Raw genomic sequence first — 26,622 nt, 5'->3', positions numbered from 1 at the left:
GGCATCCTCATTTCTGAAACCAGTAAAAATTTACTCAAATGGAGAGTGGAAACAAAAGTTGTTAAATATTTTCAGTCATGGCAGCTTGTTTGATTTGTCATCCCACTTGCTGTCTCTCTAAAAACTATTTACTACATAGAAATTGCTGTTTTGGATCAACATGGTGATCCCCACAAAGGAGAAACTTGCCTAGGATAGTGGCCAGGATCAGCCTCTTTACAGAAAAAGCCTGAGCTATTTATAAAGCAGCTGAGGAACAACCTTCCTAAAGAGACATTTCCCTCTTAATCTCAATAGACACTGTGGGCTAGAAAATTTAATACTACAAACCACTTTCTATGCTGTTGTTTTATTTTAAGTATGTATAAGTAAAACCCTGGACTTTTCTTGCCCAGTCATACTGTCCTTTAACAGCTCTCATGAGAAACTCAAAAAAACATTTTTGCACCATACAGCACCTTTTTGTTTATAAAATTATTTCTGACATTTCTGAGTACCAGAACTTTTACTGGTAATAGATGACATAACGTTCTGCTAATGTGAAGCTTCATTTGTAAACAGTTCAGAGCTACAGGACAAAAAGGTTGAACATTGTCATCTCATTTCCAGTACAATAAACCTGTGACTAGAAAACAAATGCATTTAACTATACCTGCTTCAATATACCAGTGGGTTAGTATGGTGCAGAGTACATAAAAGCATTGTATTCTCTGGGTTAGCAATCAGCTGATCAGTGGTTGCTGAAGTAGTTAATGCCCACTCCCAGCTTGTGTTTCCTGCCAACATTAGTTTTTCTTCTGAGAAATGCTTTTGCCAGAGGATATGAGCCAACTCCTCTGGTCTCTGAAGACTGTTTTTCCATTGTTGTGACCAACAGGCCCTTCCCTCTGCCTGTAGGCTTAATCTTTTTTGAACTTACTGTGTCCAGTATCCCAAGCAATGCCTTTGCAAATAGCACTAGTTCTCTTTTGCTATTGCTCAGAAATACTTTCCATGTTGTTACATTCTCATATTAAATTTTCCTTTTCCTGCCTGTCCAGTGATGAGTCTTAGACCTGTGATCAACTGTTACATTTTGATCCAGTTTTGGAATATAGCAAAAAAATGCTCATTCTACCTAAGTAATATCTAACCCTGCCTTTTTATTTAGTCTGTCACATCAGTACATTTTTAATGTAAAATATAACAATTCTGTGCTGACCAATCTTTCCATATTCTGTGATTTCTGGGGTTATATTTAAGATCCATAATGATATTATTTGCCTCAGTAGTACCAATAAGATAAAAAACATGGCAAAACTATATTCACAGGTAACTGAACTCTGTCTTGTCACTAATGTACATGGAGGAATTTTACTTCCATCGAAAATGGAGAGATGATGTGGAGTGGGGCATGTACAATCAATTACTTAACACTTAACACTTTTTGTGAAGAAAATCAGATCTGTCTAAGAAATTTAATTGCAGACACTGACAATTGATCTCTAAATCAGATAATGCAGCCCTGCTGACAGGAAACTTGATTTTTTTAACTACTTCTTATGGATTGTAAGGAGTAATTTGTGAATTCTCGGGGGTTCATTGACTGTACAGTGAAAATTATTATTCTTAAAAATGCTTTCACAGAGCACCACCAGACAAACAGATCAGATCCTGTGGAAAGGATAAAAAAGATGAATCAAAAGCTGCAGACCAAGTGCATAGGGTCAGAAAAAAAAACTCCAAAAACCAAACAAAAGTAACCAAGAAAAAAACCCAAAATAGAATAGGTCTGAAAATCAAAAATCCAGGCATATAAACTTGAGAAAATAAGAAAAAAGATAGGAACCATGGTGCTATGGTATCACAATTGTTCCAAGAAGAAAAACCATGCATGATACTGTGGAGCTGGAGGATGAAGGTATGCTGGGGGGTGTCCTTAAGAAGACATTTTTATTTTTCTGAGATTCATATGCTAGCACTTGCATTTATTCTGTGTCTTTGCATTAGTCTCTGGGCTCTGCCCTGTATGAAAATTTGGCTCCTTTTGCTATATGATTTAGGCTTTCAACAAGACGAGCTTTAATCTTAAATTAGCTTCAAATGTGTCCTGCTTTTATAATCTGAGAATAAGAAATTCTTAACATTGAAAAGTCAAACAATGTTTCTCTGAAAAAACCAAAATTTTCTCCTACTGCACACAAACATAAAGGTTGTGCACACTTCCCATTGAGCACATGTCTGAGGAGTAACAAACCAGTCCATTGGAATTACTGACCAAGTTACTTTCTCCATCCCCAAAACACTGTGTGTGCTATGTCACCTGTATATGTGGGCACCCATAATTGTGCTCAAGCACTCAAATTTCATTTTGCACGTGATGAAAAATTTATTGTGCCCCTGAAGAACAGCTCCTTGAGCCAGGTTATCTTCTTTGTCAGATCCTGAAGCTTTATATGAGTGTGTCCTCTGTTCCTGACTCCTCCAGTCATACTTGTACTTCTGTGCCTCAGCAGCAGCTCTGTGGATTCAGACAGGGTTGTGGCCATGCAGCAGTTTCAGGGACACCTGCAGCTGCAGCAGAGAGCCCAGCTGGGGTGACTGCAGCACTGACTGCTTCAAATACTTTAGAGAACTCCCTTAGTTCAAGTACTTTCTATGGTTATTTTTCATGAAAATGTGGCATCAATTTATATGCAGTGATTATTTATAATGGGAACAGTATGAGTGGTTGCTTTTTTCTTTTTCCATTTTTGTGATGATCACGGGCTTGCTGTGGTTATTTTTAAATGGCTTGGTTACTTGAATTAATATAAGTAAATGTGTTATGTTCAGTAAGATCTGAGCAATGTGCTCTTAGTAGATAATATGGTTTATAAAGAACGAGCTATTCAGTTTCACTCCTAACATATGGAATTGCTTCTACTCCATTCTTCATTGACCATAGCTTTTATAAAGAGAGAACAAAAGTGTGCAAGTTATTACTGGATTTACACATTAAGAAGACATAACAAAATGAAAGCAGGTTTTGAGATTTTCACACATTTAAATCTTCCTCTCTATGGACCATGTTTTCCTTGCCTGAGACATTCCTAAATAGATTTATTCTCCACATGCATGAAACTTGATATTTATTTTTTTCTTGTAACATTAACACAAAAGATGAGTGTGTACATGCACATAATCTTAACTTGTGAAGTGTGCTGCCTCACAAAAGCCCTGGCCGTGCCCCAGAACCCTCAGGCTTTGCCCAAGAGGTGTGAGCCACACGCAGATTTTATCAGATCAACGCTAACCAGCAGACATGTTTAAGCCTAGACAGAAGTAAAGTCTTCACTCTCAGATGAATAATATCTAACCCTCACTGCTAAATTAGATTTTTCAGCTCTTCTGGTTACACATGGCAGACACATTTTTAGAGTTAATCTGAGTAAAAATGGTAAAACTCTAAGACTTCATGTTTCCTAAGAAAAGATGGATCAGGAGAGCCTTTCTGTGGTATGCCTCTTGGATCAAGAAAGAACTTTAGCTTTTAACTCATATTTCACTAGTATTTTCAGTAAACTGTGAAAACAAGTTTACATTAAAATCTAGTTTTGCTGCTCTACCCAGGGAACTATCATATCAACAGTAATAGCACCAAATTTAACTAATTCAGGCTCTTCAAAACAAACTTATTTCTATCAGGCATCAATTATTTTTTTACTCATCTCCTTAGTTACATGTTATATTCATTATTTAGTAAAAAAAATTGTTTTAATATTTCAAATTTCCCTCCCCATTATCTCACCCTTTCTCATTTTCACCATTCATGGTTATCAGAATACATGTGAAGACAATTTCTAAAAATAATGTAAGCTGCTCCCAGGAGGCAGGTGCAGAAGAATAATTCATTCCACGAGGAAGAAAGGAGGGATCTCTTTAAGCAATTGTTTTTAATGCAGTACAGCTGATACAAAATATTTAGAAAGTTGTGATATGCATACGTCTAAAATTATTAAAAAAACATATATTGTATGATCAGCTGAGCTGCTGAGATTTTTGTGGTCATGACTTTTATGTCTGTATATTAATATAAACCATCTTGAACTAACTGGCATAAAAATAGAATCTTATTTTCAAATAGATAAATAAGCAAGAGTAATAGAGACAGTAATATTCATGGCAAGGGTTGTGCCTCTAGTTGGATCAGACATGCTGATTCAGGTCAGGCTGCTAGCATTGCACATGACCTATCTATAGATAGGGATCATGCAAACCATCCCATGGTGCATCTTGTCTACACATGATCAGAAGCTGTCTGAACAAAGGTGCTCAGCACCCAGGAAAATTATTGTTCTTACATGCTTCAGTTTGAAAATCCTGAATAAACCTTGATTTTTCAAACTGCAATTTGAATTCACCCACTATTTCCTAAAAAATCTCATACACATAGTGCATAGATAAGTGATGACTACAAAAAAAAAAAAAAATCCACAGATAAATCCGCAGATATATATTCTACTTGTTATTATTGGGACTTACTTAAGTAATCTGATTCAAACATACCGTATGCCTGCCCTCAAAATCTCACTTTAGTCAAGAGATATTGTGACTTTAATGAGCAGGACTTCAAAATGTGAATGTGACAAGGAGCTGAGCTGGCTTTGAAGAGGATCTACCTAGGTGTTCTCTTCACAGTAAGCTCTTTAAAGAAGACCAAAAAGATTTAAAAAATACGAAAAGACAGGTTTTGAATAAAAGTAGGAGCTTTATTTTTTAAGCAGGGATTGCTCAGAGCAGCTAGAAGAGAGAGATTGTACAGATGTCCCCATGTGCTCCTTGCAAGCATGTCCCTACTTCTGAGCTCACCAGTGACTTTCTGAGCCTCTGATTCAGCCCCTGCTTACACCCCTGAGTCCCAGGGGGCTCTCTGAGCCCTCTCTGCCATCAGTCTCTCGTCTCCAACTCCCCAGGCCCCAGGGTTCACATGAAGGAGCAATCCTGCAGCTTCTGTGCCACTGTGTTTCACCTTCCTCAATTTTCTTTTAATAACACAAATTCCAAACAATCAAATAAAAAGAACACCAGGACTCAAAACCAGAAAAACACTCAAACTCTTTGTCATGTTCTTTTTTTAAATCTAAGACCTAAAAACTTTGCCCCTTGGACAGAGAGGACAGGGGAAACATTAAGACCAAAAAGGAAAGTCTGAAATGAAAAATTTATGACTGAGTCCTTTTAATTCACTAAAGTTACAAACTAAATAGTAAGAATATGTTGGTAATGATGATCTTACAAATTATACTGGAATTAGTTGTTTTGGGGTTTTTTTAATTTTTATTTTAAGGGTTAGTATTTTGTACTAAAATGACAGTCAACTATCATTTTGCTAATAGATTCCTCTGAAAAAGGACAAGTTTTTTTTATTATCTGTTTGTTTCTCCACAAAATTCTCCAATAAACTTTAACAGTTTCAGTGCAGTTATACTTCAACATAATTGCAAAAATACTATGCAAATTATAATATGCAATTTTGTTACATTTTCATTGTTTTCAGTGGGAAGCAAAGACATGGATTAAAGTTTCACATTTAAATGTGATACATCTTTACCACAAAACATCTCGAATGAAACATTTTAACTGCATGGGATTTTTTTTTAATATTTGCATTTTTTGATAAAAGAAAAAAATAAGTCTTTGAAAAAAATCCTTCCTCCCTACCCTTATTGCTTCTTGACATATTTTTTTAGTTGCTATTGTTCTGCTATGAAAAAAAAAAAAAAAAGTGAGGAACATAGTCTGAGAATTGACAATGAAAGAAAAACAAAGAAAACCACAAAATCAACAGAAAAAAAACCCTGAAAGTTGAAAATTTTCTAAAATTATTCCAACTAAACAAAGTATGAAATTATATGACAAGGCTAAAAAATAGAATCCTAACTCATGTAATTCAGCCATTTTTTAAAAATACCATCATTTCCAGTCAAAACTAGATGGGAGTTATTTCATTTTCTGAAGGCTACATAAAAAGAAACAAACAAAACCAAAACAGCCAAATGTCCATTTTATGGATGAGTATAAGATAGAGCGATTAACGAAGGATATACACCCAGGGTCACTGAGAATAAAATCACTGTTTATGCAGGTGAAGAGAATTTTATATTACATTACTTTGCATGCAAAAGGAACCACTATTGCCACAAGTTTTAGCAGTGGTTTTTTTTCTCTCCATTTGTTTCTTAAGCTTTGCATCTAGGAAGACTGTTTTACTCTCTATTAAGTCATTCAAAAAAACAGGGGCTAAAAGTAAGAGAACATAAGCAGCAGGCATTAAATTTTTTGTCACAAGAAAATAACCTGAGTTACATATCAAGACTGCTTATTTAATTGCTACTGTTACAGGGTTGGCAACTTGGAGCAAAGAACATAATTTTGTTTTGCTTTCCTATTAGTACTTGTTTGTCTGTATTCCCCTTCCCATGGATGTCTTACTGTCTAAAATGACTTAATCTTAACCAGAGACCCTGTAACAAACAACAACATAACATCAAAGGTGATTTAAGGAGAAAGATCAAGCAGGAATTAGGCAACCCAGACAGCAATTAGAGGACATCAAAACTACCCTGAGGGAGAGAACAGGACTGAGCCAGCCCACCCCAGTGTAGCAGTGCTACTGACTTTGATCAGCCAGGGAAACATGAAGGAGTTGAGGGAGGTCTGCAGATATCCCGAATCTCAGACAAACCAAATGAACCCTCTTGCCTCTTCGCGTACTATGACATCTGACCCAACAGACTGAGAAACTCTCTCTTTCTCCTTTATTCTTTTTAAACACAAAAATCTATGTGGAAAAATTAATTAGTTTTTCTTATGATTTCCCATGAAAGTATCAAATTACTTCTGTTTTTTTTCAAAAGGTCTCCATTTAACTATTACACTATCTTTACTCTTACAATAGCCTATGTTTACTCTTGCTCCAAAAGAACTGTTGCATTTCACTGGAAGCTAAACCCATGGTGAGTAGAGACTGTTCCTGCACCGGATTGTGTCATACTAGTAAAGTTGCTAATGAGTCACCTTTTAGGCTTGGGAGGCATCTTGCTCAGATAGTCACCTAGGGCAAGTCAGCTGATGAGAAAACTACAGGGATGTTGTCTGGAGAGGATGTCTGGAGGCCTCTTGGGCAGCGTCCTGCTCAGACAAGGACTATTGCCAGTACTATCTCTAGTTTAATCTTGAGAATCTCTCAGGATGAGGATTCCCAGCATTTCTGGGTAACCAATGCCAGTGCTAAACTACCATCCTGGTGGAAAATATTTTTACCCTATGTCCAACCTAAACTTTTCAAGCCATTATTTACAAATATTTCACATTGCTATATCACCTGTCACTGCAAAAAATTGTTTCATTTTATTGGGTTTTCAGTCTCATCAATGTATCACAGGTTTCTGTTGGATCATACCTTGTCCCCACTTCTCCAGAAAATACAAGCCCATATCCTTCAGCCTGAGCTCATAGATCAGGTACCAGAGGTTCTTGGGCATCTTAGTGGTCATCTTCTGGGATCCTTCCACTTTCTCATCATTCCCTTTGATCTGGAGGACACAGAACAGGACATGTCCTTCCAAGAGGGACCTCACATGCACCAGCACAGGAGAAAAGCAGTTTCCCTTGATCTGCTGACAATCCTGATGACCCTCATTCCTTTAAAATTAAGAATAGAAATATTAGCCGTGCTCTGATGAGTTCAACAGGGCTTGTCCAACACTGCCTATGGGACCATTCCTAGTATTTGGTATCTGCATGGCTGAGAGCATCAGGGGCTCCCCAGTGTGGCAGGGGAGAGTCTGGCAGCCAGTGCCCACCTCAGCTGCAGGCCAGGAGCAGCCCCAGCCCCAACCCCAGGCATGGGGCAGCTCCCTGGGGAGAGGCACAGGCCAGGGCTGGGCTGGGGTGAGCTGCTGACCTGTGGGTTGGAGCTGGGATCAGGAGGGAACTGAGGTCTGATACAGGCTTGGGAAGTCTGGGCAGAGTTGTGGGGAAAGGGCTGGGCTGAGGCTGGGCTGGAAATGGCAGCTTAAAAGTGGGGCTGTTTGGCCTCACACGGGGTCTTGGCTTTCCCCACAGCAGCTCCCTCTCCTCAGGGATCCTCTCTGCTCTTCCCAGGATGCTGCTGCACCCCAGTAGCCAAGCCCCTGGGCTCAGGGCAAACAGGACCCCAATGTACTGGGAAATTAGTACAGTCCTACTGCATTTGCCTAGCTTTAGAGAGGGCATTGGGGTTTATTTATGTCTGTAAAACATCTGATCCTGGCTGAGACCTTCAGGCACATCTGTAGTACAAATAATAGCCTGGAATCTCTTCTGGGTGAGGTATTTCCTCAGTGTAGGCAAGGGATTAAACTAATAACTCCCAATTTCCCGTTATACTGATATTAAGGAAAACTACTGTGTGGGAAACCAGGAGATCATTGGTTCAAGTACACTTTCCTTTGGAAAAGTCTCTTTGGTGACCTTTTTATTTTCCTTTACTGTTATAGGCCCACTCTTCCACAGCTTTTTTGGTTTGGGGGTTCGGTTTTGTTTTGTTTTGGTTTTTTGGGGAGGTTGTTTGTTTGTTTGTTTTTGACTTACCTTTTTAAAATCTAGCAAGATAAAATCATCTACTATTCAAGCCTGGCTTCACTCACCGATGCAAGCTGATAAGTACTTTAGCCTTACAGTGTTATCTATGGGAGTTGTGTGGGATATATATATTAAAAAAAAAAAAAACAAAACTAAAACCAAAGCCAAAAAACATTTAACTACCAAACCCATATTGTACAGTTACTAAAGAAACAACAGGATGTTGCCCTAAATATCAGTCAGTGGGCTAGCACTATATCTACACTCAACAAACTGTGAATGAGAGGACACATTAAAAGCATTAAAACCCATTGCCTGATAGAACAGAAATATGAAGCAAATATCATTTATACTGGCTGACACTTGGACACAAACACTAGCACCAGGTATCCTGGCTGAGGATATATTGGAAGATGATATTTTCTGGGGTTTTTTTAGTTTGGGTTTTTTTTTGACAGTATATATAGAATTGTACCAGGAATTTCTTGTTATAAAAAAAACCTAACAATGCATGTTCAGATGATCAGCAAGATATAAGGCAATTAAAGGTATCCTAGCATGTTCCAGAGAATGGTACCCTCTTGTCTGAACCTGGAAGGGACCTTTTGCATAATGTAACCAGTAAAGGAGTAATTTTCCTTGTGAATTCATATTGTAGTCAGGAAAGGAGAAAAGCAAAGCAGCTTTTAAAAATATCAACAGCATCACTTTCCCAACTGAGAAAAAGAAGACTTTGTAACTCTGACTTCTTGGAGACAATACCCTGTCTTTGCTGGGCCAACAGATTTCATGAACTCTTGAATACTTACAGTCAGAAAAGAAGTTCCATTCTCTCTGGCTGATCTGCCTATGAAGCAGCATGAGGTAGTTTAAGTACGTATCTGAGTATAGTATAATCTTTCCTGGATAGTTGAGAAAATATTATGAACAAGCACCCATGAATTAAAATAATTGATTTACCTGGCACCTTGCATTTATCATGCTTGCTGATATGCCATACAGCTACCCCAAGACATTCCTTTTCACTGTTACTGTTGTTAACCACAACTAAACTGAAGAGTACTTCAGCCTATAGTTCTTATATCTGTATTTCTAGAAAAAAGCCCAGCCAACCAAACAAAAAACTAAACCAAACCTGTTAACTATATTTGATCTTTAAGAAAGTTTTTTTTATTACTTCAGCAAATAAAAAAATGTAAAACTGAGCTACTGGTATGGAATAAAACCAGCAAGTGGCAGTATTTGACAAAAATCTGAAAGGTAAGTAAGAAACTTTTAAAAGCAAATGAAGATTTCCACTATATCTGACTATAAGGTGAGTACCTCTAGCACTCAGAAAGAAAGATCTGTCATTTCCAGCACAGATATTTTTTGTTAGCTCAGCTTCTCAGAGAAATCAGAAACAAAAGACAAATTTCCCATGGATATTTATATGTGGGGTCAACAAAATGACCCTACACATTTTAGACAAATTCTTCTATAAAAAGTGTCTAAGAATAGAGAGATGCATCAAAAAACATTTGCAAGTCTTATTTCTCAGAAATCTTCCCTGCCAATGATTTATGCTAGTATGCAAGCAAATCTTTACACAGTTGTTTGGTTTGTTTTGGTTTGGTCGTTTTGGGGTTTTGTTTTGTTGGGGGTTTTTTTATTTGTTTTTGTTTGTTTTGGGTTTTTTTGTTTGTTAATTTGTTGGTTTGGTTCATGTTTTTCTGCAATGCATTTTGTAAAGGAAAATACTATGTAGATAACTAAGAGAAAAAATAAATCTGTAATTTTAAATCACAAAAGAAGTGTCAGAAGCCAAAACCAAGGTCAACATTGTTAAAAAGTATAATTCTGGAGTGGTGTCTAGATTTTCAGCACCAAAACCATGCAAGGAACAGAAGATCAAGACTTAAATCCAAAGCAAAAGTTTCTCTCCAATCCTTAAAAACTATGATTTTATTAGTACCATGAAAGATCACACAGATTAAGCCTTTGGGCCTGATTCTCCACTTACTGAATTCGCTGAAGTTTCATTGATCTCAGCTCTAGTAGCCCTGAATAGTTTGTGGCTCAAGTATGCTCAGGACAAGCTTCTTATTCCTGCTATTTTATTACAGAAAAAAGGCTTTGGTTAGGGAAAAAAAAAAAAAAAAAAAAAAAAAAAAGGAGTTGAGGTTGTAAAATGAAACAATAAAAAACTCAGGAGACCCCAATCTTCAATTACTTAATAAAGAAATATTTTCCCCCAAGTTTCCTACTTGATTTAGTTTAAAGAATTAGTCAAAATCTGGGGATGAAAACTCTTATTCCAGAAAGTTTGTGAAGCATAGTGATGAAACTGAGGACTCCTAAAAGTTAGTTCAACTTACATCACATAATAATGTAATTACCTTTCCTATGTAGCTTTACATAAAATGGATTTCCTTTTCAGCCCACTCTCTAAGTATCTTTTGAAACTCTCTATTTACTTCTGAAAAAAATATCCTTAAAGCTTTTTTGGATCATATTCACCTCTGCAAAGACTTTTCAATCTACCCATATTTCTCCCCTCTCTTCCCTGCCAAACTATTTTTTTTATAGACTGAAAACAAGATGCTATCCTTTCCTTCAGAAAATGTAGCCTTGAATCTTTAATCTTGCACTGACAAGGAAGAAACTGACTGCTGCCTCAGCACTTCAATGAATGTCAAGATGATCTGCATTATATTTTAATTAGATGTGTTAATATTGGATCCAATGTCTAGTGCTGAGCTAATTGCACACTGCCTCATACCCTCCCAAATTCCACAAGGCATGAAAAAAGGTCTAACTTAAATTAATTATGAGGCATAAATAATATATTTGCCAAGAGCCTGGAGGTTACATGTAACTTAAAGTAAATGGCAAGAATGCTATTTGGTATGTTAAGGCTAAAGTGCCAAAGAGGAGTGAAAATATATATGCACTTTCAATCTCAGTCCCAGAATCATCTATGTAGAACATAGCTAATTCTAATGTAACACAGTACAGTAAGCTAGTGAGTCCCCAAATGCTAAAGCTTTTCAGAACAATTCTAGTTTCCTATGGAAAATATCATCAGTTTTGGTAATGTACTTTATCTTTGAAAAGGATCATTATAACACACCAAAATGACACAAAATAAACTCATATTTTCAAAAATGCTACTAATATCCCACTTTAGTGATATCTCTGTATTACTGTGTTTAATTATCTAGCTTCAGATGTTCTGCTGCTTTTGGTGTGGGTGCTACAGGATGACAGGTTTACAGCCATCAAGATGCTCTAATGTGAGTGGCATTTCCGGGACAAAAACTTACTTATGCCAACACTTGCACTTTGTAGGTCAAAAGTGCCTGAGCTTTTCCTGGACCAGGAAACAAATTTAATTTTCAGATTAAACCATGCACACAACCCAACACTGATTACAAATGCAGAGAGGGTGATATACATAGCAGCTGCTAGCTGAGTAGACATTGAAGTGATGCACATCTTAAATTGCTTCTTTTGTAAACTCTACTTCAGACTGTTATCCTCTGATGTAAAACAACTGATGTGCATGTAAATTTCTGACCAATTGGTGGGTTGAATTAGCAGACTAAGCCCAGCTCTGCAACAGTATTTTGAAATGTATCCAACTCAGAATTGTATCTAACTGGTGAGAATCTTCTAGGAGTCTCTTAGTACCCTAGAAACTGTGTAAGCACACTACTGATGTAGCTCACTGGGAGGTTGAAGAATGTTTTAAAGAACTCCAGGCTACTTAGAGAACAAGAAAAACACTTCTATGCTTCTGTAAGCTAGCTCCTTTTTAAGATATAGTCAGACATGACTTGCTTTAGAGAAAACTGGCATAGTGACTCAGGAAAAATGTAGTAAAAGTATTTTTGCAGAAAGAAATTGCAGATAATAGCTCATCTCAGCATATTTTGATTCTGGGCCCATCAGTGATTTCCAGGTTTTCACAGTGACATTCAGAGTAGGAATTGTTATAGTTAAGCTCTAAGTGACAATTTAGATTGTCCTTTGAAGAAAAACTCATGCAGGCAACCCTGCAGAAGTGTCATAGTTTAGCTCTGAGATGCAACTGGGGGTGCTGACACCCATCATTTGTAAAAGATATGTTGTTGTTACACTTAGTTAATGATTACTGTTATTGTCATCAGGCAATTTATTTAACAATGGTTCACCTAGAATAGTCCAAGCATAAAGTGGTGGGAGAAAAGGTATCTATCTACTGTGGAAGTGACACCACAGGAGACAACATACTTAGGCCCCTGATAGAAATGTCAAAGACCATCTAGTTTTCAGTTCTCATGCAAGATTTGTACTGAGAAAGTGTTGATCTTGAGTTAAGGCTGCAACGTTGTTCTTGTAAGCACAATTATGTACTGGTGGTTCTTGGGCACTCCGTTGACAGAGCACACCACTGCCTGAGAACATCAACTGAAGGTAACTGAGGGCAATAAAACAGATTTTCCTGGCTCAGCATTAAAAGTTGCAGCACTAAGGGGGGTAGTCCAAGGGTTGTGTATGTGAGTCTTCAGACCCGGGCAAAACCGGGACTCGGTTTGTTGAACTTGCTTCTTCCCATAGGTTTCTTTTCCCCCTTCTCCTTTTCCTTCACCTCTTCTCTTTGCTTTCTGCCTCCTTTACTCTCCTTTCTGTTAACTTTTCTTTCCCTGTCTTTTCCCTTCTCCATTCTTCTCACTTTCCTACATTTTCCCTCCTCTCCTCTCCGGGGGTGCACGCACTGGTCCGTCCCAGAGGGTAACATCGCCCCCTCCCTTCCCCGGGGACGTAGGGGGGGGGGATGGGGAACCGCAGCGCGGGGGTGGCGGCGGAGCCCCTCACTCCGGAGCCCGGCGGGGCGTGCGCAGGGCGGCGCGGAGCTCCCGCGACGGGGCGGCCGCCCAGCCCGCTGCCGGCCGGGGCGGGCCCACCGCCGTCCCCTCCTCCAGCCTGCGCGGGGGGACGGGATCGCCCCGCCGCCGACCAGAGCGGCAGCCGCGGCCGGGGAGCGGAGCGGGCGAGACGCGGACCTGCCGGAGCCCCTCTCCTCTTCCTCCAGCCCCGCGCCCTGCAGCATGGCGCGGCTCTGCCTCCTGCTCATGCTGCTGCTCCGCAGCTGGGGGCTCGTCCCCCCCGCCGCCGCGCAGCCCCCCCCACCGCCGCAGCGCGGGAGCGTGTGGTGCCCCAGCCGCTGCCTCTGCTTCCGCACCACGGTGCGCTGCATGCATCTGATGCTGGAGAGCGTCCCTGCCGTGTCTCCCCAAACCACCATCCTGTGAGTAGCCGGGAAGACCTGGGACGACGGGGCAAGTGGCTGCCCAGCGGGCAAGGAGGGGGGCGGAGGGAGGGCAGGGGAGGAGCAGGGGATACCTGGGGTGGGAGGCACTTTGGGTGGCGGTGGAGCCTCAGCCCTTTGTCTGCGGCCGGCTGAGGGGGGGGGTTGGACCCGCGGCGATGGCTCTGCCCGGGAGCTCCCCGGCGCCCCCCGGCTGCTGGCGGGGCTGGGCTGGGCTGGGCTGGGCTGGGCTGGGCGGTGAGCAGCGGCGGGAAGGCCCGAGTCAGGGCTCTGCTCGGCTGAGCTTGGTTTGGCGGGGATTGGCTGTGCAGGGCTCGGATCGCCGTCCCCGGCCCCGTTGCCCACTCGGCCCGGCGGGCGGTACCGGAGGGTGGTGGCTCCCTGGCGCGCTCCTGTCCGGCTTTGGCAGCGCTGGGTGGGTAGAGCGGGCGGGTTTTGCGGGAGTGGATATTCTGGTCAACCTGGGGGCATTGGGACTCCAGTTTAATCGTCCCTTGAAGAATATTGCTCCTTCCTTATTGTCTTGCTTGAAAGCATATTCAGCTGGCAGGAGGATCGACAGGGATGCATGTAGCACTTTCTGTTCACTTCTGGGACACGGTTGGGGGTGTATGAGCAAACCGGGACCCTCGGCCGGACTAAGATTAACGTGGTTCAAGTTCTTGCAAAAGACTGAGAACATTCGAATTTAAAGTTATCTGTCCTATTTTTTAATTTGGGTACTAATGTGTCAGTTGAAGTGCCCAGCCACTCTTCTGTAGGGTCCAGCACTTCTTTGAGTAGGGTTTTGTTGGTATTGACAAAGATTAAAATTTATTTTGTTCACTATGACTATACAGAAAATTACCTTTCTAGCCCCATTTCCCTGACTTAAGTGAGATGATCTAAACGAACACGACCACGCTATTTTTTTTTCGAGGTTCACTGTGGGGAACAGACTTGTTCCACTGACCCGCTTATATGTCACTTGAGCTCAGAAAGCTCTAAGCACCGGCCCTGTTCTTCCTCTACACACGCAGCCTTGGAAGCTGAGCAGAGCTTGGCCCTGGGAATTGTCTGCAGGGCCTCCTGTAGTAAATTGACTTGTGACTTTGTCAGATATTTTCAAAAGGGATCTGTAAAGCCTTGTATTTTTAAGCTTCCAAGTATTATTTAATGTGAAGAGTACAGTCATTTAACATTAACTGAGTCCCTCTTTGGCAAGAAGTGCAGCCTTTTGGCAGAATGGGATTAGTCCTGCAGTACTTGTAAACCTTTTAGGGAACAATACAGGAAGTGGGTGGTTAATGTTTCTTACATTTTAAACAAAGTACATTTACAGAACACCTTTTGCTTTGAGATTACAGGAAATTGTGTAAAGCTAGTTTTGAATCATCTTAAATGGGGAAAAAAAAATAAAATCTTTAGAATAGTGAGCCACATTTTTTAAATGTGGAATGGCCTGCAACAGTACAGAGTATTGGATCAAACCTAGCCAGGGTGGAGCTCCCCTTACGGTGGGTATTTATAATCTGGCAGTGAGTCAGAGGAGAATGTGTGAACAATGCAAGCATTATACTGGTCTAACCCCACTAATATATCAAATTATCTAGTATCAAAAATCTGAATTATTGTTTCACTATAGTTCAATCTAAAATGCAGCAGAAATAATGAAAAAGAAGTAAAAACATTTTTTCAGCTTGACAAAGGAAGCTAAGTCTCAAAATAGGCCTGCAGATGACCAACATTCTCAAAACATAATGGTGGCCTTACTTGTCTTCTGGTGATGGGTTTTCTCTTCTTTCACCAAAAAATTGGGGACTGTTATAATATATAATAGTATGTCTGCACATGCACGAGTATTCCTCCTGCTACAGTTCAAATGGATGTGAATGCAGAGAAGATGAGCCAGAAAGCAGCCAGGCAATATGAACTTCTGGGGCAAAGAACAATGGTACAATTTATTTAGTAAACACTGGTTTGAAGGTGCCAATTATACATAAATAACTTACCTATTGTAGATTAATTGCCTTCCTTTAGCTGTAGGATGTACTTTCAGAATAATTACTACATGTCTGAGGTATTCATTGAATTACCACACGGTTTACCACTATTCTTTACTTTACTGCTATGGAAAAGTGCAGTTCTACGCAGTGGTGTTACGCTGCATGGAGGTAGCCTATCACCCATGGGGAAGTTGTGGCTGCCTCCTCCCTGGAAGAGTTCAAGGCCAAGTTGGATGGGGCCTTGAGCAACCTAATCTATGGGAAGGTGTCCCTGCCCATGCAGGGGAGTTGAGGTCCCTTCCAGCCCTATCCATTCTGTGATTCTAAGGATTGGTGTTTTGTTTTAAGTGTGAAAATAAAAAGCAGTTATTTCATCTCTGGTTTTACTCTCACAGTTTGTTTTTTATGTGGAGCTTGTATATAAGATGAATTTTCTTAAGTGGTGATGTTGATAGGTAGATAATTAGAAATAATGAATTAATTTTGGTTGAACTGCTTGCCCTTTAAAACCTGGATTTAAAAAATCCTGAAAAGTGTGTTGCTGATGGGTTAGCCCATTTTTATTGGCGTTGGTAAATTCCACAGTCTTATCTGTTTTTATTTGTGCCTTAGGAAAAGACTGACTAGACAAAGTAATTTCGTTAAAAAACAAACAAGCAACCCCCCCCCACCATATGATTGTCCCTATGTATAAGTAAATAGTAATATTATTTTTTTTGCTCAGCACTGCTTCAGAAAACTCTCCCATTTCGTAATCTGAGCTTTTACTTCACATACAATTTGTTATATGGATTAAAACAGCGTGAGACCCAGACCAACAGTGCAGTCAAATGTTTTTCCTCACATATCAAAAATGTACATTCTTAATCTTAGGCTTTCTTTTGAAAACTGTTCATAACATTGGTAGTGGCTGACTCTGCCAGTGCTACTTCTGGCTGTACATTTTCTCACTCTCTCCTGCTTCCCTCACTTTCTGTCACTTCCCCCTTTCCTGCCACAGGCTGGGATCCACAGCTTAGATTTCTTTAGGATGAATTCTGCCAGCTTTGAAACTGCTTGTGGAGCCTTGTATAAGACTCTGGTTTCACCCAAGATGAGATTTTTTGCCTGAACTCTGTAGGACAAGGGCCAGCATTCCAGTCAGCAGGCCCTGTGCTGAATTCCCTTAAGAAAGGAGACCCACCTCCAAAGCAGTTTGCAAAACCACTTCATGCCTTAAGTATAGTCCTGGAAGTGCTCATGTATTCATGGAAATTGCTGAAACATATTTGTATTAGACCATTTAAACAGTTGAGGAATGTAAAATTCTGGGTACAGTACTGCTGCTGTCCTCAATTCCCTGAATTGTATCCTCTTATGTTTTTTTTAGGGGATTTCTGTGTTTTAGCCATTTCTAGTTCGTGGTGCTTATTATTCTGACGTAGTTCCTTGAATATCACTGCAACATAGTACTATTTGTATCTTGCTTTAGCATTTAAAAATCCAAACCTGTGTACAGCACTAGTTACACATACTCAGACCAATCCTAAAATTTGTTCACAGTTTTTCTTGGCAGCATCTGGATGCTCCCTGACTTTATGCTAGCTATACAAGCATAATTGAATTCACTGCAGCTGGGTCTTACAGATTGAACAAGAATAGAAACTACTGTTCTGTAAAAGTAGAAAAGGTAAAAATTGTCAATTCTTCTTTTTTTCAGAAAAGAAAGTGGACTTGATTTGCACTAAGATTGGCATGCAGATTATTGACGAGAAAATTATGGCTTGAAATAAGTCACTTATGATAACATTTGCTATGGATAATTATTATCCTGTGTGTCTTTTATAAATCAAACGCTTTTATGTGAGTATAATTTTAAGTTATAGGAGTTTTTTTTACTTGCAATCATTCCAGGTGAGTAGCTTTTGAAAGCAGTCACTTTGAACTTCAAGGCAACAGTTGTGGTGTTACTTGTTACTGTGACACATTCTAGGAATTGGTAGTTTACAGTGCATACCTATTTATTTAGTTATTTATTTATTTTAATTTCTGGTTTGTAGTGTAAGGCTACAAAGTAAAAAGGATCTATCCAAAGGGAATATCCAAAGTGGAAAGTATTAGTAGTTTCATTCTATGATGAGGTTCGAGACAACGGTATAAGAAGTACTTACATTTTTTAGCTCCATGAGAATTTTTGTGGAATCTGATGTATACTCACAATGGCAGTGAAAAGCATTAGCAATGCTTTTCAAAAACATCTATCTTAACACAATTTAGTAGCTTCCATTAGGATTACACAAATCACACATCTCTTTGGAGTGTACATGAATTACCAAAGAGACAGGGGTAACAGAAATGTAATGACATTTTTCATTTCACTGTTGGTTTGTGATAACATTATGCCTCTTAAGAAAGACATTTAGGGAAAAGAAATGGGTTAAATGTATGAAATTTGTTGATGACAAAGTCTCTAGTCTATTATAGAAGAATTATGTATGTTATGAGCAGATGTACTGTTTGCAAATGATGCATTATTAGTTAGCAAACCACTATCCCACTCCCATCTGATCCCTGCTTTTGATCAAAACTTTGAAACTGCTTATCAAACATTCAGTACATTAAAAAATTAAGACAGCAAATAAATAAAGCTTGACATTGCAAAGGACGGTAGTCTCAAATCTGGACTGTGAGTAAGCTTTATCACTTCTCTGCTGAGCATCAGTTTACATACAGGAGGTAGTCAAGAGGTAAGACTGGTATAACATTTTAGTTAAGACACAGAGATTTGTATTTTCAAAAAAGAACACATACTCAAGGTTTAATTGAAGTGTTTGAGACTAACTGAATATGGACAGAAATTTTGACAGACTGTTGTCTGAGCAGCAAACTGCACTAGATGCTAGTGGTGATTTGCTTGAGTTACACAAAGCGGGCAGAAAGCATTTTTGGAAATTCTGGAAAGTTTATGACCAAGTGCAGAATTCAGTCTGAGATTAAAATACCTATATTTATGTTTCTATAAACAGGAGTCCACAGTTGTGCTTGGTGCCTGAACTTCCTTTCTAGTGAGCAGCATTTTCACCATACAGTCCTTAGTACCAAGAGTGGGACTTGGCTCACCACAAAGGAACATCTAAGACTTTATTAATTTGAGTTGCACCATTTGAATTCCCTTGAGAAAATAGTTTGTCTCCTCCAGCTGTCTGTCCAAAAGTTTTCCACTGAGCCTGTGTCATACCTGCTTACTCCCAACAGATGTCTCAGATAGTCTGGGACATCCAAATCAGCAGCAGGCAGCACTGCTCAGACAACTCAATTGGGCTGCTACTCTTTGGGCAGTTTATAAATTTATTCATTCATACCTTCTCCAGCAGAAGTGGGTTGCCCAGTCTGCTGTTGACAATAAAGAGGAGTTTAAATGTCTGTATCTAGATGTTAATATTTATTTAAGAGAATGTTTTTATAGTAACAAAAAGCAAGTACTTGCAAAAATTGAATTAAGGAGTCACATGCAATACAGAAAATAACTTACTTTGAAGTATGTTAATTGTTGTTAAAAGGAGAGCATTTCTTATCCATTGAGCCCTATTCTCTGAGTACCAACAAATCAAATGGATGCTGCAAAGGATACCAAATCTCTCCAGCAAAGCAGCTTTGAGGTGTGTGAGGATGTGAATCCTGCTAAAGCCATTCCGGGGCAATCTGTCTGTACTGCAAATAGAACAGACCAGGACCAAGGCATGAGGAGACATTTACATAGCTGATGGTATCTGCTTGGTCCTTAGAAGGGGGCAGAGGGACACAACCTTGATAGAGTATTTTGCACATTTACTGGAAGACATTAGGCAAAGCTTCTGAAGGATGAAGCAGAAGGCCTAAATGAGTCTTCATGTCAAGAATGTATCTGCAAGTCACTGGATACACTGCTGGGAAGGTATTTTTGTCATTTGAGAAGCAAGTTGACCCTTATCAAATTCTTCACTGAAGAATGGGAAAACGTGGAGCAGAATCATACCCATTATTTTATTTCCCACAAATATATTATTGTATATTTAAGACAATGTCATCAGAGTAATACATTTTCTTATGTTACAGTCAATAAATAAGATTTCTGGTTTTCATCTTTTTTTTTACTAATATGCATTTTTGACCTGTAAATACTTAACCTTTGAGTGTTGAAATGCTAAGTATGTATTTATTTACAGAAAGATGTCTGTAATGAGTAAACCCAAAGACCCGTTTGATCTAATATCTGTTTTCTGAGGGTTATTGGAAGTGTAACTTATAAACAAGTAGACAGTATAGAGCAGCATATAGTGATTCATCTCTGTAAGAATGTGCAGCTTAGGCATTTTTTGAGCTAAAGGTAATTTCCATGTTATACGTAAATAATAATGGGTATCTCCTCCACAAATTTTTAAGCTCTTGTTTTTTTTTCAGCTAATTTAGCTGTTACTTACACTGATAACTTGGTGACTAGGAGTGCTGCACAAACTCTCTGTCTCTGTTATTTTGAAGCCTGCAACTTGCTAGCTTCACTTCATGCCCCCAATTTCTTCTGCTGGAAGAGGCAGTGAATACTCAGTCCCTATATATCATCTAAATGCCAGCCATGATTTTATGACTTTTTTATTATTAATTTATTTTCAAAGTTAAAGAGTCTTCTAACTGGAAAGTTGGTGTTCTTAAACTCTCATAATCTGATCTGTGTCTTCCCTTCCCTGCTGTATTTTGAAGTGAGGTTATTGTAACTTTCCCCAGTAATTTTCCCCAGATGGACAGATCTGGTATCGAGGCTGAGATTTTATAAAGAAACAATGGAATGGTCTCTGTTTTTATTTTCTATTCCTTTCCTAATAATTACCAAAATTGTATTTCCTTTTTGTGAACTGCTGTTTTCATGGAATTATCAAGTGTACTGTAAGATCTATCTAGTCTCTAAGCAGTACTCATCAGTTCTAGGACCACCATGTCTTTTGTAAAGTTTGGTTTTCTCCACTTCGTATTAATATGTACTATGATTGCATTTTAGTAGCAGTGGACCATTGACAGGTCCTTCTGCTCTTCTTCCTTTGTTAAAATACATGAATATTATAAGCAAAACTTTGCTCTTTCTGTTCCGTTTAGAATAAATTGTTGCAGAATGCAACACGGGTCTCTATGAAACTCTACTGGTGACCTTCTCCCTCTGTGTAAAATTGGGCAGTGTCTCTTTATATGCCGGTGTGCACTGTGTAGGATATGTGCTTTCTAGCTGTTTCAAAAGACTGTCTTCTAATTCCCCAAGCATTGGGAATTTGGACTGTGGTCAGCATAAGATTTTTTCATTTGTTCTACTGAAGTGTTTTAGAAAGCCATGAAAGCATTCTATGATTCTTTGATGCAAATTAGTGTATTGCTTGGTAATCCTGTCTAGGTTCACAGTTGAAAATCACAGTTTTAAACATTATCATGTCTTTCTGATTCTGCTCAAAGATTGCTTTGGTTTCTCTACTGTTACTCAGTTTTCCCAAACAATGGCAAAATTAAAGGTGATGAGTTACATCAATTTGCAGCATTGAATAAGGGACATTGAATAAGGCTTTTTTGAGCAGCAAATACAAACATGGGTTTGCTCATTGGAAAGAGTAAGGAATGGACACTTGACTGTGAATAAATACACTCTTTCCCAAAGGAGGCTGGTGAAAAAATAACAAGGATACGCCTGTCCCATTCATCATCAGGAGGGTCTGAATCTGAGACACAAGGAGTGTTTCATCTAACATTGTGGTAAACACATGCCTAAGAGAAAAATATGGCTAAAAAGTATTCCAGCTTCCTCTGTTTTTCTGAGTAGTTCTTATTGACTTCCCACCCAAGTAATGTCAGTGCTTATTAAGAGATGAGATGGCATGTCATTAGCCAGCAGAAAACTTGGTCATTTAGATATTAAATAAATGTTAGGCTGCCCAAGTGTGCTTATGAATTGGCTTGTAAGTAAATTAAATTAAAAGTAAAAGGTTGAAAGTCTAGCAGAAAACATGAATGTATAGCCAGTAATGAAGAGAACAGAGCTCAGTGTAAAGACAGAATGAAGCTCTGGAAAGAAAACAATATAAGAAATTGCTGCTGCTATTATGACATGAAAAAATACCACACAATTATTCAGAAAATACCAAAACAACAAGAAGAAAAATAGTGCACGATGTGTAAAATTGCATATTAAAAGAAAAAAATTAATCGCAAACTGTTTTTGCAGGAATATTTTATGAGTATAATGGGTACAGAGAAACTGCTAAATTAATATTTTCAGGCCCCAATTCTATTTTGAACAATTTACAAACAAACTAATTTTTCACCCATCTTGATAATTCTCTCCAGTATTTTTTTTTCTGTTATTTCTTTTGGTAGTCAGATTTCTCAGACTTACTGTAGTTGGTTTACAGCATTTTTCTCCACTTCATATATTATCTGTGATCAAGTATTTTGTACACTCTAGATCCCATCTCGCAGATGTGAACCAATGGTTAGCTTTGTACACATGGTTCATTCCCAGGTTTCTGATTCTTTCTGAGCTTGGACATTTGCTGAGTGTCTTACCAGCAAGCTGAAGTGTTTACAGCCTTATAGTCTGAGATTTCACTTACAGAAAAAGTCTATTTATAAAGGTGACATTTTAAACCCGTATCACACAAGCTAGATATTTATAGTTGCTTGTCTCTCCAAAGAAGTTTATGTATAAAAATAAGTTAATATTTTAAATACTTTTATGTATTTCTGTGTTTATATATATATACACACGTTTCATGTACTATATTTGTGTGTGTGTATATAAACAGTAAAATGGAAATGGCTGAGCCAAATTGTCTTTATCATTTGTTCCATTTGGATTCGATGAAACAAAACAGCAAAATCAAAACAAAAATAGCTTTACAGGTTTTATTATTACAAACTTGGGCACAGCTTCAAGACAATCAGAAGACATGGTACAACCAGAACTGGCTGAGCTGAAATGGAACGAGTCAAAATTTCCTTTTCCTTCCTTTGCTTATCAAACTGCCAAATTTTATTTCTTTTTGGTATGAAATTACTGCTGTTGCTAAAGAGAGTCAAGTGATTCTTTAAAAAAAAAACCTGAATGAATGTTTAATTTAGTGCAAATAACAAGGATTCTCAAACCTCTTAAGAGAGACACTGTGAGGGAGAATATAGCAATATCCCAACGGCTGACAAACATCCCTTAAAAAGGCATTCTGCTTTGATGGGCAGATTCCTGGAAGCAGCTCAGTCACTGTGTATTTTTTATATACATAAGCCATACCATCACACTGCTGCTCCAACTTTTTACATTATCAAGGCAATGTAATGTTCTCTCTTGTTTGTGTCTTTGGGATTTATTTTGGTTTGGTTTTTTGAGTTGTTTTCTAAGACCTACTAAGAAAAACAATGAGCATCCATATTTAACTACAAAATCAGTTTTAATGACTGCGACATTGCTTCCTTTTTTGTTGTAATCTCTTGTTGTTCAGATTTCCAGATTTTTAATTCTCTTTCCAATTGCCACTCCCTGGAACTTTCAGAAACATTTTCTTTCGGCATTCTTTCCTTTTAAATCACTTACTACAACAGTCTGCTCATTGCCTGGCTGGTCTAAAAAAGGAAAAGAATACTACTTCGTACATAGCATTACCTTTAACTAATGACTGGTTTTGGTAAGCAGGATGGAGACTGCTAAGTGTCAAGTTATTATCCAGACTGATTGAGTTTGTAGCCTTTTATTAGCCATACTGATGCCAGTTTCCATTGTTGGAATGAAAGTATAGAATAAGCAAGTCCGTACTTGTTCGAAATATATCCAAGCAGTGTTAGCATCATAGCTGGGGCAGCATGAAATTCAGTGCAGAGTTCTCAAAACATTTATATTCAGAGGCTTATAGTGTCTGTCCAAAGTCCACGTGCTTTACAGACCATAAATATTTTGCTTTTACAAGGTTTTGATTGACTACTTCAATATAAAATCTCACTCTGATACCTTGTGGCAGCTTCTATTTAATGACTGATTATCATGATGATTAGATAAATTTAATGGTAATCAGATGAAATTTGTCATCAATATCCAGATCTTTAAAATGCATCTGAATCAAGGCTTATAATTTTTTAATAGTGAGTGAAGAAACTTTTTGCCTTAAAGCTTCAGAAATATTTTTGAAAATATGTGGGGCAGTGTGTAGTCTGGTGCAGATAATTGTAGTGAGCCATTTAAAACTCAAAATAAATACAAGTAAATAAATTGCACTGTCTGCTAAGATAATTACCATTACCATTAACTACCATTCTATGATAATGTAAAAAGTTGGAGCAGCAGTGTGATGGTGTGGCATATATATATAAAAATACACAGCGACTGAGGTGCTGCCAGGAATCTGCCTATCAAAGCAGAGTGCCTTTTTAAGGCATTTAAGGCTGTTTATCAATCATTTGGGATAGTAATTAATTTGTGTTCAAGGAGAAATTTTGGTTTGATGGCATTTTGATAAATTCTCTGAGCAATTTGAGATGTGGAAGTATTTTAAGTTACTTTTTTAAAAGAAGTTAACTGAATCATAAAATTCAGATATTTAATTTATGTGATATTCTCAGTTTCAACTAAAAAAGGCCCAGGCATTTGGTTTAAAGTGCCAGAGAAAGGATAACTTCCATCGGGCAGGAAGAGCTTTGGAGCTGTGACAGGGCTGCAGGAGCCAATTAGAGTAATTTGATTATGTGAGTAGATGGTTTGCTCAGTCCAGATTCACTTTATTAACTTTCTGATTTAACTTTATTGTCCTGGGCAAAGCTTAAGTAAGTGTAATAGCACCTTTGTAGGGGGTAGAAACAGCTAAACTAAACCAATTAAAATGTTCACCAGTTAGATTGTTATGTATAGATAAAACCTGTTTTACATGTAGATTGAAGACATAACTGTCAGGAATGTAAATAGCAATTGTTAAAGATTCTAAAACACTTTTCCTCATATGGAAACATCACCTATACTATATTTAAAGACTATTCTTTTTCTGTAGCGCTCTACGAATAAGGTAAATCACATGAAAGTTCTAAAATTTTTATACATGCTGAAACATCTGTCTTGGTTCAGTAAACAACAGTTTTGAAAACTGAGGCAGAAAATCTTACAATCTTCCCCATTATGACATGAATATTTTCTGAGTTGTTTTATACTGTGTCAACGTTATGTTCTTTCTGTAGTAGATGTTTTCTTTTTGACATCTTCTTTTGACATTTTCTTTTACATTTCTGTTATATATTGCATGTGAAGAACTGCATACAAGTAGTGGAAACAGAAGAAATATAGTATAAAATATAAAAGTAGTCTGAGATAATATTCTTTGAGATTTCAAACTGAGCAGTTTGTCAAAGTAATTTCAGTGGCTGAAAGCAAGATCTATAATACAAAAAACTTAAGCAACATTCAGATTTGATCTTTCTATTGATCATATCTGTATAAAAGATATCTATCTCTCAATAGATGCTGGATATAAGTAGCAATTGCAGAAAGTTGTAGGCATGCTGACCACTTGAGACAGTACAAGGTAAGTTTTCTATTTCTGATGAACTTGCAATATGAAGAACTCTTAGAAAAGAGATATAAGAAGTAGGTAATAACTTAAGTGCAGCCCAGACACTCGGGTACTTAGGTGTATTACATAGGTCAGTTTTGCCACTCTATGGCATACGTTTATAATCCCTTATCCCTTCCCAAACTCTTTTCAGGAAAATTTGGAAAAAAAATGTTGCATCATTAGTTTATATTAATAAATACAGCTTGGTCTGTTATCTGAAGTAGAATTTGCATGTATAGGATACTTAAAGTATTTTTTACTTATTGGCTTTTGCAGGTTGACTTTGCCTTGAAAATATCCTTATTTCCCTGCACGGATTTTTCATTTTTCAGAAGCCAATTTTCTGGAAAGAATAAACAGAAAAAGCAAACAAGCTTATGATTTGGGTTAAATTAATTATTTTTATTTTTTACCTTTGAACTTAGGAGACCATTGGACGTGATGGTAGATGCCCATAAAATGAATTCTTTTTAAGATCTGGATCCACATATAAGGCATTTCTGATTGCATCAGGATTTGAAAAACTTGTTGAATGCCTTTGTGAATTTAAAGTCTGCTTTTTTGTTCTCCCAGTATGTGTCTCTTTTCTTCAGTAAATCTGTTGGTTTTAACTGCATAGTGACAAAGCTTCAGTGAGTGGGAAATAAAATGTCCATTCATCACAGCCTTATATGCCCTGTGGTTTGGGCATGGGGAGGCTTTGTGACTACAAACACCAGAGCAAGTATATACTCTCTCTTAAATAGACATTTCAGCTTCATACTATAAGCACATCATCTGATGCCTGAGGAAGCTTTTCCAGTAGAAATTTGCATGCTTAAGATGTTAAGTGCTTGTTTTGTGGCTTGTACTCTTTATCCTCATAAATTCTTCTTAGGGTGTCTTACATATTTGTGGAACTCCCAGCCATAAATTGTAGATTTCTTTTTTTGAGATGACTATTTATACTGTATATAAAAAGAAAACAGTAAGTCTAATGTATTTAAATAGATGGTCTAATTAGTATAGTAATGCTTGTATGTACCTACTTGTTTTGTTTTAATTTTCTGTTTTAATTTGCAAAGTAGAGATTTCATCCCTTTGCATTTAAAAAACCCATCCCATAAACACCCTTTGAGTGGTAATTGGATTTCTTTTGGCTGCTGGGTGCAGCCTGCCCTTGGTCTTCTCAGTTATTTCT

General features: G+C 38.1%; 1 protein-coding gene across 1 annotated transcript in view; it reads left to right on the top strand.

The window, feature by feature from the left end:
- Positions 1–13,575: 13,575 nt before the first annotated feature.
- Positions 13,576–26,622, top strand: part of PXDN (peroxidasin) — an 83,744-nt gene continuing 70,697 nt past the window's right edge. Inside the window, exon 1 of the mRNA XM_030448217.1 lies at positions 13,576–13,858. Coding sequence (XP_030304077.1) covers positions 13,659–13,858 — 200 coding nt within the window. The 5' untranslated portion in view covers positions 13,576–13,658. The remainder of the gene's footprint in view (positions 13,859–26,622) is intronic.

The sequence above is a fragment of the Calypte anna genome, chromosome 3, assembly GCF_003957555.1.
Source record: "Calypte anna isolate BGI_N300 chromosome 3, bCalAnn1_v1.p, whole genome shotgun sequence".
Classification (NCBI taxonomy): domain Eukaryota; kingdom Metazoa; phylum Chordata; class Aves; order Apodiformes; family Trochilidae; genus Calypte; species Calypte anna.
This window is presented reverse-complemented; position numbering and strand designations above follow the sequence as displayed.